The 14,878-nt window shown below is 44.0% G+C and overlaps 1 protein-coding gene across 3 annotated transcripts in view; it reads right to left on the minus strand.

The window, feature by feature from the left end:
- SVEP1 (sushi, von Willebrand factor type A, EGF and pentraxin domain containing 1) overlaps positions 1-14,878 on the minus strand; it is a 538,231-nt gene that overhangs the window by 252,106 nt on the left and 271,247 nt on the right. For all 3 annotated transcript variants that reach the window (XM_030193745.1, XM_030193746.1, XM_030193744.1), the window contains exon 25: positions 8,609-8,766. In XM_030193745.1, coding sequence (XP_030049605.1) covers positions 8,609-8,766 — 158 coding nt within the window. The remainder of the gene's footprint in view (positions 1-8,608; positions 8,767-14,878) is intronic.

A 14,878-nucleotide genomic window follows, 5' to 3' on the forward strand; every position in this document is an offset into this window, starting at 1 on the left:
CAGGGAGAAGCTGGATCCGACGGACAGCGACAAGCTGGAGCAGGTAGCTAGAACAAGCAGGGAGAGGCAAGAGCTGGTAGCTGTAACAAACAGGGAGCAGCTGGATCCGACGGACTGCGGCTGGAACAAGCAGGGAGAAGCTGGATCCGACGGACTGCGGCAAGCTGGAGCAGGTAGCAGGCGGGCTGGAACAGGCCGATGGATCAGAGCAGGCAGGGAGAGCTGGATCGGCGGATTGGGACAAGGAGGGAGAAGCTGGCTCCGACGGACTGCTGGAGCAGGTAGCAAGCAGGCTGGAACAGGCCGATGGATCAGAGCAGGCAGGGAAAGCTGGATCGGCGGACTGGGACAAGCTGGAACTGCCATACTGAATAAGCAGGGCTGGAACAAGCGGGCCGCAGCAGATGAACTGGAATAGGCAGGGGGAAGCTGGATCGGCGGAATGGCACAAGCTGGGCTGGAACAAGCAAGGATCGGCGGACTGGAACAGGCTGGAACTGCTGGACTGGAGTAAGCAAGCAGAGAGAAGAGAAGATGGCTCAGGTGGACCAGGGAGAGCTGGAGCGGGTGGGCTGCTTTCGGAGCAACAGTGCTGGAGCTGCTGGGCTGGTCTCAGATGGCTGGGGTGGACCAGGTTGAGACCAGAGAGCTGGAGCATAGGCCGGCTCCTCACGGAACAGAGCTTGTTCCTCTCTGTGATGCCTGTTGGTGTTGTTAGTCGGGGCTCGGTTCTGTCAGGTAGGACTTCCGAAGTCGATGGGCCTCCTGGTTTACTGATCGGCAATTGACCATGCGATGCCGATCCCTCCGTCGCCGGAGGACACTGGTGGCAGGCCCAATCGGTGGGTCCGACTCGAGTCCAATCTGGATCTGGAGGGGGATGCTGCCCGACCCGCATCGGTCTTTGCTCTGTTGAGCCGTGCAGCGCCACTCGCCCCTAGGGCGCCACGAGGCTGGCGGTCGACGAGGTCAGTCGATCCTGGCTCGGGTCGTCTCAGCCCGGTCGGGGATGTGGCCTGTAGGTGACCGCGATCAACTCGGGGATGCTGCAAGGACGGCCGGGCCAGGGAGCCGCCCGATGTCTCCGTGCTTCAACCCGAACTCATGTGTATTCCCCTTGTAAAAAGGGGAATAAAAGTATTTATTGTTGGCCCACACAAGCCACACCCCATCCATGCTCAAACTCTTTCCCTTTGAAATCTATATGTAGTATAGATCTCCATGTGTGAACAGTGGCTTTCTAAAATTGCTATTTAGTTTTTCACATTCATGTTTCAATTTTAATTGATATACTGCAAACAGATGTAAATATATCTAAACAGTTTACAGCCTTAATATGCATGTGTAAATGCCACTGTTCTCATGCAGAGATGCTTCAATAATAAACCCTCTAAGTCCTATAGTAAAGATGATACCAGCATTTTTAAATGGCAAATTCTATATGTAAAATTCCTTTCATCAATTTAGGGACAACTGGGCAAAAAGATTTGTAAATCATTGACAATGGCAGTCATTTTCAAAAGAGAAAAACGTCTCAAAAGCAGCACAAAGTGGCAGATGGACATTTTTCATGGAAAAACGATATTAAAGTTGTGATTTTCAAAACTCAGATTTGAGATGGTTTTCTCTGCAATTTGTCTAAATTGTAAGGGGACATGTTTTGGGCTGGCCCAGCATTTAGATTTTTTCAGGGATAATGGAACAAGATAAAAATGTCTAGAGCAAAAATTGGGACTTTTTATCTGCACCTGTTTCAATCACAACTAAGTCACAAAAAGGTGCCCTAAGGCATGACTCCCCTCTTAATCCTCTGGTGGTCACTCACCCCTTCCCAACCCCCAAAGATGTGACAGTGACATAGCTGCCAACATTTCAAAATGATTGGGGGTGCTGAACACAACCCAATATTCTCCCTCAGCCTGCACCACAAAAAAGGAATTCTTAGATTGCATTCAGAGATAGCATGAGGCTCCATTTCCCGAACTTTAGCTTGCATACCATTCTCAAGGTATTACCATACCACCAAAGCACTTCCTGCATATTTTAAAATCCAAACCACACCTTTTAAAGACATCTTTACACTAAACACAAACTTGAACACAAAGACACTCAGAACCTTACCATATCATAATAGGAAATGAAGAGCTACAACCTCATGTGTGAAAAAGCAGCACTGTAGATACTACACTGGGCCTTAAAACACCAATACAGTACCTAGTGAAAAAAAACCCCAAGATCTCTACGAAGATAACACATGCTAGCAGAATACCGCACCGTGGTCACACATGAAAAACACAACACAACAAATATATCACAAGGGACCAGAGATCAATATAAAGGCAAACAAATTTAACTGAAAACCTCAAGTCGTCAGACTTGGCATACAACAATACTAGCAAAATTGAAACTAAAATGCAAAATTTCAGAAATTTGCATTTCTAAAAGCTTATATATTCCGATTAACAAATTCAGAATAAAATACTTTGTTCTGCCTTTGTTGTCTGAGCATTTTATTTTTCTGTTCCCTTTGGTCCCAGACTAGTGTCCCTTTTTGTGCATGTTTGTTTTCTTGTCTTTGCTGTGGTCAGTCCATTTGACATTTCTTCTCATTCCATGTCTACCATCCTCCTCCTGCATCCCTATCCATCCTGTCTAACGTCTTCTCTCTGTGTCCCTGTCCTTTACCTTCCTCCATTTTCAGCATATGCCGTCGCAGAGTCCCAATCCAGCCCTTATATTCAAAATTTCCCCTTTGTGTGTGTCTTGCCCTATCCTTGTCCCTATCCCTCCCCTCCCCCTGTGATCAGCATTACTCCTCTGTGTCCCTGCACCCCCCCCCCCCCCATCCAGCACTACCCCTGTGTTATTATCCTTTCTCCCTCCATACCCAGCATCTCTTCTGTCTTTCTGTTCCTCTTCTCTCTCTTCCCTTCTTTCCCCTGGGACCAGAATCTCGCCCTATAGCTTCCCACCCATACTCTTCACCCTGGGTCCAGTATTTCTCCCTGTCTCTTTCCAACCACACCCCCCTCACAGTTCAGTATTGCTCCCTCCTGGGTCTCCAGTGTCTCTCTCCCTCTTTTCCATCCAGCATCTTCTTTCCCCATTCTTCTCTCCTCAGTCTGTTTCTCTCTTCCTCCCCCCAAGTTGGTCCAGCATCGATCCCTCTCCCTCTTCCGTCCAGCACCTCTTCCTGTCTGTCCATCCCTCTTTCCCCTCTCCCCTTTCCTGATCCAGCAGAGAAGCACCTCTCTCTCTCCCTTCCTCTGGCACCCACAGATCCATCATTTCTCCTCTTTGTTGTCTCCCCCCCCCCCCCCCCACCGGCTCACTGGTGCTGCTAACTACCTTGATCGCTGCTGCCTGCAGAGGTACCACAGTGATTGAAAGGTGCTGCCTCAGGGCCTCAATCTTCCCTGTGACACATCCTGCTAATGCAAAACAGGAAGTTGCATCAGAGGAGGCAGAACGTGTCATAGGGCAGACCAGGATCCCAAGGCAGCTCCTTTTAGTCGCTGAGGTGCCTCTACTGGCAGCGATCAAGGTAGTTAGGAGCACTAGTGGGCCGTGGGGAGCGGGACAGCTGCCAGCAGTGGGACAGTGCATGAACTGACTTATCGAGAGTCCTCTGGAGGGGCGTTGCACTTGCCACCTATGTCAGGCCTCAAAATATTTAGGGTACTCGAGCACCCACAGATTCGGCACCTATGGACACTGACAGTACATAAGGCTATGTGGCAGTTTCAGATATTATGGAAATTCCTATTACAGCAGGATTAGACTAGTGGTCAGTACAGCGTACTGCAGAGAAAGGGACCCAGGTCCATATCCCACTCTAACTAGTACACTTGTGGTAGAAATTGTGAGCTTCCATAACCACAAAATACCAACTGTACCTACAGATAAGGAGATACCTGCAGACCTGAGGGCTTCTGTAGTGGTGTACAGTTAGGTACAGTAAGTTTTAGGTGTTCCTGGAGGGCTCACAATACAAAATAGAGACCCTGCTTACTAAGGTGCGCTAGCGTTTTTAGCGTATGCTAAAAATTAGCACACGCTAACCCTGTAGACGCCCATAGGAATATTATGGGTGTCTACACAGTTAGTGCGCACTAATGCTGAGAGCATGCTAAAAACGCTAATGTGCCCCTAGTAAACGCCTAGGCATATTTTGCTTTGGCGCCAATTTTTTTAAGGCATCATATATAGAATCTAGCTCTTATTGTATAAATTAGTGTACAGTAACAGTTACCACATGACTATGACACTGAGAGGCCTTTACAGAGTGGCAGTAAGCCCAACGCGGGCTTACCACTCGCTTTTCTGGGACTACCGTGGGCCCGAAGCAGCCGCTGGCAACAGTCCCGCCCCAAGCGCGCACCATTTCCAGAGGAAAAAGGAAACCCCAAGAAATGGCTTGCGGGGTGGTAACCCAGTGGTAATCGGGCATCGCCTCGTGCTGCCCGGTTACCACCGGGTTAGCTCAGGAGCCCTTATCACCTCAATGGGTGGTGGTAAAGGCTCCCTGTCGCATGGCCATACGGTAAGTGTTCTCTTACTGCATGGTTATGTGTGCCTGGGGTCTTTTTACTCACTGCAGTAAAAAAGGCCCTGGAGTGTGCTGAAGACTCTCTGTTTGTTATTGATTTTTTTGGGTGGATGTGGTTTCAGGTTACTTGTTGAACTGTAAATCTCTGGACGGTTCTTCAGACTCTTTGCTGTTACCTGATTTGAACTTGTTGGTTATTGCTGGATATAAGACTATAATGTAATGCATTTTCAGTATGTATTTTACTACGGCCCACTACTTAAAAAAAAAAAACCCGGGTCTCAGTATAGTTACAGATATACCATGATTTCTGCATTAGTAATTGTGAAATAAATTAATATAAAATACAATTTAAAACAAAACAAAGAAAAACCTTGATCAGCATTGCCAACATCCTATTAATCTCATCAACATCCAGACCTTCTCAACCCCAAATCAGCATCTCCACCTAATCTGTACACCATACACCCTAAATCTCTCTCATCCCCCCATTACCACTCCCACTTTCTAGGGGTGTCTCTGATGGATCAGTGGTGGGGCAGGGGTGATTACTGGAGGTGTCTTGTAATTAGCCTGGGATCAAAGTTGAGAAGATTTTCAAGAGGACCACATCCAAATTATATCTGCATAGCATAAACAGAAAATACCAACCACACAGGCTTTGCAGTTTACTTGTGTTAATTTTTGCAAGTAACACATGGTAGCTATAAAAAATTAACTGCACTTTAATATAAAAGCCCTAAATATTTTGGTAATAGGCATACAATCTTCCTCATGTCACCCATATTTCTTTTTGCTGTGTGCTACTTCTGTGGTATTTTCTGATTAGTTAGAATGGCTTTTACAATATAAATTTTCTATGTAAAAATTATTTTTCTAATACATGAACTGTCTGGAGAATAATGTTTCTGACATAGACACATTCTCACTTGTATCTTAAGGCTCTCTAATTAAAGCCGGCATTTGACATCAAATTGATTACAGTATATATATTTTATTCTCTCAATTAGGGTTTGGGAAAATTTTTTTGAAATATGATGTCATCCTCTTTTGAAGATATTTCTCAACTTTGATATTTAATCTATGATATAAAGCAAATAAAATTTAATAAGTATGTCTTTTGTTACAGGTATGCAGTCAATCTAAGGAAGCTACATTTGTTGAGTTGCTTTCTCAGCCACTGGGTTTTATGTGTGTTCCATATAAATATATACTGAGATATATATATAATTTAATTAACAATAGAAAATAAGGGGTGATTATTAAGTTTAATTTAGCTACAGGACTCACTAACCTGCAGTTAACTAGGTACAGCATGGTAAACGAACAACACAACTTGCAATCAACCTCACAAGTTGAGTCATTCTCTTCTCTGGGAGCATTTTAAAAGATACGCGAGATAACAAATGGCATGTTGACTCCCCTCTAGCAAAAAGACACCTCATCTGAAGACCTCCCCCCTCCAGCTATCCCTCAGGACCTACTTGGGATTTCTCTGATGTCTACTGGATGAAGAACAATTCCCAGCTGGTCTGCCTTGGTGGATACTGAGCTCAAAATGACACCAGTTGACCCCTAATGATAGCTTTGCGGAACTATGGCTAGGGGTCAGCCTGTCAAATAAGGGCATGTGCTTAAAATAACTGCAAGGCAACTTGTATAAAGCAGGCACGAAGAATGCTCCTACTTATATGACTCGAGGGTAAGTGTGATATGAGGAAAAGCTAGTGTGGAACATGGGCAGGGGTCACAAAATCTCATGTACATTTGCACCAACTCCCACAACTTTTGTAAGTTTTTATGAGGTTATTTTATAAAGAGATATGAAGGGGTATTTTTGATATGACATCTAAGTCGGACTCTGGACGTTTTGCACTAAAGGTCCCCAATCCAAATAGCAAATGTAACCATTTTCAAAAAAGCAAATTGTCTTTTTTTTTTCAAAAATACTGTTTGTAACAAGGTTTTGTGCTCTGTGCATTTATCTTTTCAAGCCATTTTCGGGAAACAAAAAGTGAAAAACAGAGAAAATCAAGCCACTGGGATGTAGGAGGGTCCAGCGTTTTTAGCAGACTGGTCCCCAAGTTTTAAATAAACCACTCACCAATACTAAGAAGTAGACAGCAGTCCAGCAGTGAGAGATGTGCTATCTGGTCTTTTGCACTGAGTGTTACATATTCTTTTGCACTGAGTTCTCATATATGATTATCTTCCAGTTTATAAGAGGTTATATGTGTATGCTCAGTGCAAGGAGCTCCTAGAATGAGTCCGATCTCTTGAGTAGCAGACTTGAGGAAGCAGAGGCAGAAAAAAAGAGATATATAGAAGGGACCCATAGAGATATAGTAGAAAAGTCCCTACGCCAGCCTAGCAACCCCTGTATTGCCTAAAAGGAGAGCATTATTCTGGTGAAGAAGGAACCAATCCTGTAGCCAGGATCTGCTCCCCTCAGGGGAATGCTAAATCCTCTTGCAGCAAGGATGTGTCTCCAAGGGCTTCAGCCCAGGAGGAAAGGGTTAGGATGGCTGTTTTAGTTAGTGATGTTGGCATGTAGATAAGCTGTGTGGCTGGTGGATGTGAGGATCACATGGTTACTGTCTGCCTGGTACCAAGGCGGTAGACCTCAAGCATCACCTAGATATGATTTTAGACAGTGCTGGGGAGAAGTTGGCTGCCTTGGTACATTTGGGTACCAACAACATAAGAAAATGTGGGACAGGGGTTCTGGAAGCTAAATTTAAGCTTTTAGGTAGAACATTGAAATCTAGATCCTGCAGGGTAGCAGTTTTAAAAATGCAACCCGTATCAAACATTGGAACCAAGATGCAGGCAGAGCTCCAGAGCCTCAATATGAGGTTGAGACAATGGTGCAGGGATGAAGGATTCAGATTTGTATTTTTTATTTATTTTTGTTACATTTGTACCCTGCGCTTTCCCACTCATAGCAGGCTCAATGCGCAGGCAATTGAGGGTTAAGTGACTTGCCCAGAGTCACAAGGAGCTGCCTGTGCCGGGAATCAAACTCAGTTCCTCAGTTCCCCAGGACCAAAGTCCACCACCCTAACCACTAGGCCACTCCTCCAGTTAGGAACTAGACAACATTCTGAGGAAAAGTGGAGCCTATTCCAAAAACATAGGCTCCACCTTAACCAGGATGGAACCAGGTTGCTGGAACTAACATTTAGAGCAGCTCTTAAACTAGAATAGGGGAAGCAGACAGTTGCTCAGGAGCATATGGATCGGAGTGAGGCATCTTTGAAGAAACAGGGACATTAGGGCATCCCAACAGAGAGGCTCCAATAAAGTCAAAAGAAACCCATGAGCTTTTAATGAAGAACAGAGTAAATATTTCAGGAACAACTGGAATATCTACTTTGTTGCTCCACTTATACCCATATATTCAGTATAATTGCCTAAATGTAAAGTGTCACTGACTATATGGAAAATTTAAAACATATGTACGAGACATGTACATTATACCATGCTCATCCTGCTAAATTTGGGGGCTCATCTTACTTTTATGAAACACAAATAGGAAGCATCAAAGTAGACCCATGCTTAGTTTATGGGAAATAAAGAAAGATATGGGGCCAGTAAATTTTCATGTATGTGAAAAAGATTTAAATAATTTGAGCACAAAGAAGCCAATTTTCAGATTCTCCATGAAGAAGGTGCTTTGCACTTGTAGGCCTACAAGCTTATTTTCAAAAGTAAACTCCTTATGGAGTTTCCCTATGAAAATCTGTGGCCCAGTGGGAGTTCAGAATATGAAGGTATCCGCAATTTTGCAGGTGCAATCTTCCCACTAGAAATTATGTATAGGGAGTTTAAGATACACTCTCCATGAATACACTTTACCAGTGTTACCTCAGTGCAGCCCTGGCCTTGCCCCCAGGATCCCACCTCCTCCCAACCCTGGAAGGAAGGCAATTTTCAAAGGGGGTTTCTCTGCAGAATCTTTTTGAAAATTACCTCCACACTGTATCTTACTGTCTTCTTAATCAAGGTAAAATATGCATCTTATGTCACCTTTCTCTGACACGTTAATACTATGTATACCTGTTTCACACCTTCTGCCTGTAAAGCCAGGTGTACACTTGCAGATGTAGGAATCCAAGGCATCCACACAGGTTGCTTGATTTATGCATGGATTGGACTCACATTCATTAATGTTTATTTCACAGTTCACCCCAGTGTATCCTGTTGTGCAGTGACACCTAAGGAAAAGCACATAAGATGATCATTGTCATGCTTACTAATAAAGGAAGACCATCATTGATCCAATATATGAATAATGAAACTATGGGAAAACAAAAAGTAAACATTACCATTTTGCTTAAATGTAGTATGAAGTTTTGCCATGATTTGGGTTTCTGCCAGGTACTTGTGACCTGGCTTGGTCACTGTTTGGAAAACAGGATACTGGGCTAGATGGACCATGGTCTGACCCAGTATGGCTACTCTTATGTTAATTGCAATCATGCAAGCAGCAGCTATGTTCTAGTATGAAATGTTTTCCTGTTGTCAGAAACTGTATCACTAGAGTCATTAACCTGCTCCAACAATACACTTTCAGTTTGTGTTGCTGGAGCCAGGGCAGGTATCAACCTTTCACCCCCCTATTCCCTCCCCAAACACTAAAGACCAATCTTCAACCCCACAATACATACCTCTATTACTGGAGGGTTTCCATGGTGATTAGAGTATGGACAGGACTGATCTCCATTCACTCTCCATTGGGTGTCAGAGCTTAAAATAGTGCTGGTCAACCCCTAGCTGCAGTCTCATGGCTCACTCCTCTTATTTGACAGCTTGAATTCTAGTGAGGTATCGCAAGATTACTGCTAGGGGTCAACAAGTGCTATTTTGAACCTAGGTGCCCAATAGGGCAGGAATGACTGGGAATTATTTACTCCCTCCCTACTAAAACATTGAAACCTTCATCAATGAACTGGACCCACCCCCCGGTGAATACCCAGCGGACTGTATTTGGACAAAATTCACTCTCCTCACCACCAACATGGTTACCCAGGCGATCAAGAGATACTCCAACAGCCATTGTCAACTGGATACCTGTCCCAGCTACCTACTAAAATCTCCCATCATTTCATAACAGACCTCACATCCCATTTAACTTCATGCTTCAACAAGGAACCTTCCCTAAAGAAAATGGCAATATCCTACTCACACCAATACCAAAAGACACCAAGAAAAAAATCAAATGACATCACCAACTATCGTCCAGTAGCATCCATCCCATTGGTAGTCAAACTAATGGAAGGCTTGGTAACCAAACAAATTAATGACTACTTAGACAAATTCACTATACTACACGAATCACAATCAGGATTCCATCCCTTACACAGCACCAAAACAGTACTACTTACCCTCTTAACTAAATTCAAACAGGAAATAGCAATAGGTAATAGCATACTTCTACTACAATTTGACATGTCCAGTGCATTCGACATGGTCAATCATAACATACTACTAAGACTCCTTGACTACTTCAGATTCAGAGGAAACATACTCAAATGGATCAAGGGCTTCCTAACCACTAGAACCTATCAAGTGAAAGATAGTACAAACATATCATCACCCTGGCAACCAGACTGCAGAGTACCACAAGGATCACCACTATCACTGATCCTTTTCAACTTCATGATGACCCCACTAGCCAAGTCCTTAGCCAACCAAGGCCTCAACCCATTTACATATGCAGATGACGTCACAATATATATCCCCTACAAACACGACCTGGCAGAAATCTCCAATGAAATCAAGCTCAGTTTGAACATCATGGACTCATGGGCAAACGCATTCCAACTAAAACTCAACACAGAAAAAACACATTGTCTCACAATCTCATCACAATATAACACATACAAACCCACAAATATCAACATCCCAGGCCACACCCTTCCTATTGTAGACAGTCTGAAAATCCTCGGAGTAACAATCGACTGGAATCTCTCACTAGAGAATCAAGCAAAATCCACCATAAAGAAAATGTTCCACTCAATGTGGAAACTCAAGTGTGTGAAACCATTCTTCCCGAGGGAAATATTTTGCAACTTGATACAATCAATGGTACTGAGCCATGCAGACTACTGCAACGGAATCTACGCGGGCTGTAAAGAACAAATTATAAAGAAACTCCAGACCGCTCAAAACACAGCAGCCAGGCTTGTATTTGGAAAATCGCGCTTTGAAAGTGCCAAACCCCTCCGCGAAAAACTCTACTGGCTCCCAATCAAAAAACATATTGCTTTCAAAATCTGCTCCATGGTCCATAAAATCATCTACAGCAAAGCCACAGAATACATGAAAGACCTCATAGACCTCCCAACCAGAAACATAACAAGATCAGCTCGAACATATCTTAATCTACACTACCCAAACAACAAAGGACTCAAATACAAAACAACATATGCATCCAGCTTCTCCTATTTAAGTGCACAACTATGGAACACACTACCAAAAACAGTAAAAACAACATATGACTACCTAAAGTTCCGGAAAAAACTAAAAAACGAACCTGTTCCAAAAGGCATACCCCACCAACCCAACATAAGAGAGCCTGCTACACAACAACACCAAGAACGTAATGGACTCACCTCTATCTTCCTACCTAATGTTTCCCAATGTATCCACCATATATGAAGCATACTCTACCAGAATCGTACCTTGTACTTGTGCACACTATGTATTTGTTCAGACCGTAACCGGCGAATGCCGCTACGGTACTATATAAGCCACATTAACCCTGCAAATAGGTGGGAAAATGTGGGATACAAATGTAACAAATAAATAAACACCAGGGGAACCCTGATAGGCCACAAGGAAGGAAGGGGGCAGACAAAACATGCTTTGACAGCCCCAAACCACTCCGAGAAAAACTGCACTGGCTTCCAATTAAAGAACGTATCACTTTCAAAATCTGCACGACAGTTCACAAAATTATTTATGGCGAGGCACCGGGATATATGACAGACCTCATCGACCTGCCAATCAGAAATACTATAAATTCAGTACGATCATACCTAAACCTCCACTACCCAAACAACAGGGGACTCAAATACAAATCCACATATCCACATATGCATCCAGCTTCTCCTACTTGAGCACACAACTGTGGAACTCACTACCTAAAGTAGTAAAAACTACGCTCGACTACCTGAATTTTCGGAAAGCACTAAAAACATATCTGTTCAAAGGGGCATACCCCACCGACCCAACATAAAAAACCTGGCACCAGCGATACAACGTAACCAAAGACCGTAATGGACATATCCTAACTCTCTCTCTCCCTCATTAAGCCCCAGTTGTATTTACCATACATGTAATTCATTCTACCATAATATATTGTAACTGTTCATACCTTGTATCTGTTCATATCGGAATCGGCTAACACCATTTACGACACTATGTAAGCCACATTGAGCCTGCAAAAAGGTGGGAAAATGTGGGATACAAATGCAACAAAATAAATAAAATAAAAGAGCTGGATTTGGGGAGGTGTAGGAGTCTTGCTGTTTGATGTTGGGGTGAATTGGGGGGGGGGGGGGGGGTTGTGTGCACTAGATAAAGAGCCCAGACTGGAGCTGACTGTGAGCCTGTATTGAATCCTGATATGTGCTGATAGCCTACTGCTTAAAGGGGACTATTTGCCACACACTTTCAGGTGGCTTACATGTGCTTAAGATTGAAGGTGAATGCTGCTGTTGGAACTGTGTATCAGGTCTACTAGAACCCTGCATGGAATAAAGTCTTTAAGATTGAAGTTGAGGGTGGACATTTATTTCTTGACTGTACCAGGAGCCTGTGGCTGGAGGAGATTGTTCTATCCTTGGCTGCACCTAGAGCTACCTGGTTACAATAGACATAATATTTGTCAGACTTGTGAGTTCTTCTACCAAGTAGAGCACTGCTGAGTCTGGTACTTGGACCAGGTTCTGATTGGCGACTGGACAACCCCGGGTTTCACCTGTGCTGACCGCCGTTCCCCAGAGGTTGAGCCCCTAGGTGCGGGCGGCCTGCAGGACTTACGAGACGGAGCTGGAAGCAGGGTGGTGAACGTATCGGCCAGGCAGGCAGCAGGCAAGACAGTAATCCAGGTACAGGCAAAGTCAATAGGCAGACAGCAAGCAGGGGAGTAATCTGTTGATGATACGTTGAAACCTTCTGCTCAGTGTGCTGCTGCGGTTAAGAAAGCAAATAGAATGCTAGGTATTATTAGGAAAGGAATGGAAAACAAAAATGAGGATGTTATAATGCCTTTGTATCACTCCATGGTGCGACCGCACCTTGAATATTGTGTTCAATTCTGGTCGCCACATCTCAAAAAAGATATAGTGGAATTTATTTATTTATTTATTGCATTTCTATCCCACATTTTCCCCACCTATTTGCAGGCTCAATGTGGCTTACAGAGTCCTGTTATTGTCATTCCAGGACGTCAAATACAATTAGTGATGTAAAAACATTAAATAAGGGAAAGAAGAAAAGATTTAGGCGGATAGGTATAGAAAGTAGACTTTCCTAACTGGGTGGGTTGGCGAGGTGATTTAGTAAGGTTAGGGGTTCTCTTTGTAGGCCTTGTTGAAGAGATGAGTCTTCAGAGATTTACGAAAGTTGGTTATTTCGTCAATAGTTTTCAAGATAGTAGGTAATGCATTCCACAACTGCGTGCTCATGTAAGAGAAGGTAGTTGCATGCATCAGCTTGTATTTTAGAAAAGGTGCAGAGAAGGGCGACGAAAATGATAAAGGGGATGGGACGGATTCCCTATGAGGAAAGGCTAAAGCGGCTAGGGCTCTTCAGTTTGGAGAAAAGGCGGCTGAGGGGAGATATGATAGAGGTCTATAAAATAATGAGTGGAGTTGAACGGGTAAATGTGAAGCGTCTGTTCACGCTTTCCAAAAATACTAGGACTAGGGGGCATGCGATGAAGCTACAATGTAGTAAATTTAAAACGAATCGGAGAAAATGTTTCTTCACTCAACGTGTAATTAAACTCTGGAATTCATTGCCAGAGAATGTGGTAAAGGCGGTTAGCTTAGTGGAGTTTAAAAAAAGGTTTGGACGGCTTCCTAAAGGAAAAGTCCATAGACCGTTATTAAATGGACTTGGGGAAAATCCACAATTTCTGGGATAAGCAGTATAAAATGTTTTGTACATTTTTGGGATCCTACCGGGTATTTGTGACCTGGATTGGCCACTGTTGGAAACAGGATGCTGGGCTAGATGGACCTTTGGTCTTTCCCAGTTTGGCAATACTTATGTATTTATGTACTAGGAACAGGCAATGTCAATAGGCAGGCAGCAGGCAGGGGAGTAATCCAGGTACAAGCAATGTCAATAGGCAAACAACAGGCAAGAGAGTAATCCAGGCACAAGTAAACTCAATAGGCAGGCAGCAGGTCAAGAGAGTAATCCAGGTACAAGCAAAGTCAGTAGGCAGGCGGCAGGCAACAGAATAATCCAGGCACAGGTAAAGTCAATAGACAGGCAGCAGGCAAGAGAGTAATCCAAGTGCAGGCAATATCAATAGACAGGCAGCAGGGAAGAGAGTAAACCAGGTACAGGCAAAGTCAGCAACGAGGGACAAAGTAGAGAAGAAGCAAACTGTAGAGCAAGTAACACCTACCAAAGTAGAAGCCAAAGCATTGAGGCAGGGAAGGGTTCCACAGAAATAGTGCTGGTATCATGCATTCACTGGAAACAGCTGAGAAGAAGAGTAAAGGAAGCAGCCAGGCATCCAATAGGGAAAGAGCAGATGAGGCAAGGGAGAGCCCATAGGTTAAGGGCTGAGAGATAGATAGCCAGGACACCAGTCACGGGGATCCAATCCCCATGGAGCACGGAGGTGGGGCAGAAAGCCCATAGGTTAAGGGCTGAGAGATGGACAACCAGGACACCAGTCACGGGGATCCAATCCCCGTGGAGCAAGGATGCAGGGCAGAGATGCTGTGAAGGGAACCCCAGCCCTACACTGACAGAGGGAGTGCCATTATCAGCAAGGTGAGGGGCGTGACAATATTAAATATCACAATGCCAACCAGGATGTCCCCTCTAAGCTCTGTAACCAGGCACAGTAAACTCCCTGGGGTAATATTTAAAGCAGAATTAGGTGCTTACTTTTATTTTGAAAATCATTAGTGATCATAAAGGGATTTTCTGACTATTGTACCCCTTCCTTAGTGCATATGGCTTCACAAGCATTCCTACAAACCTCTACTCTGCTCAAACTATATCTTGGGAACACCTACACGCAGATAAAGTTTGAGCAGAGTGGAGGTGATTTTATGGACAATTTTCAGAAAATCC

Source organism: Microcaecilia unicolor, chromosome 2, assembly GCF_901765095.1.
Source record: "Microcaecilia unicolor chromosome 2, aMicUni1.1, whole genome shotgun sequence".
Classification (NCBI taxonomy): domain Eukaryota; kingdom Metazoa; phylum Chordata; class Amphibia; order Gymnophiona; family Siphonopidae; genus Microcaecilia; species Microcaecilia unicolor.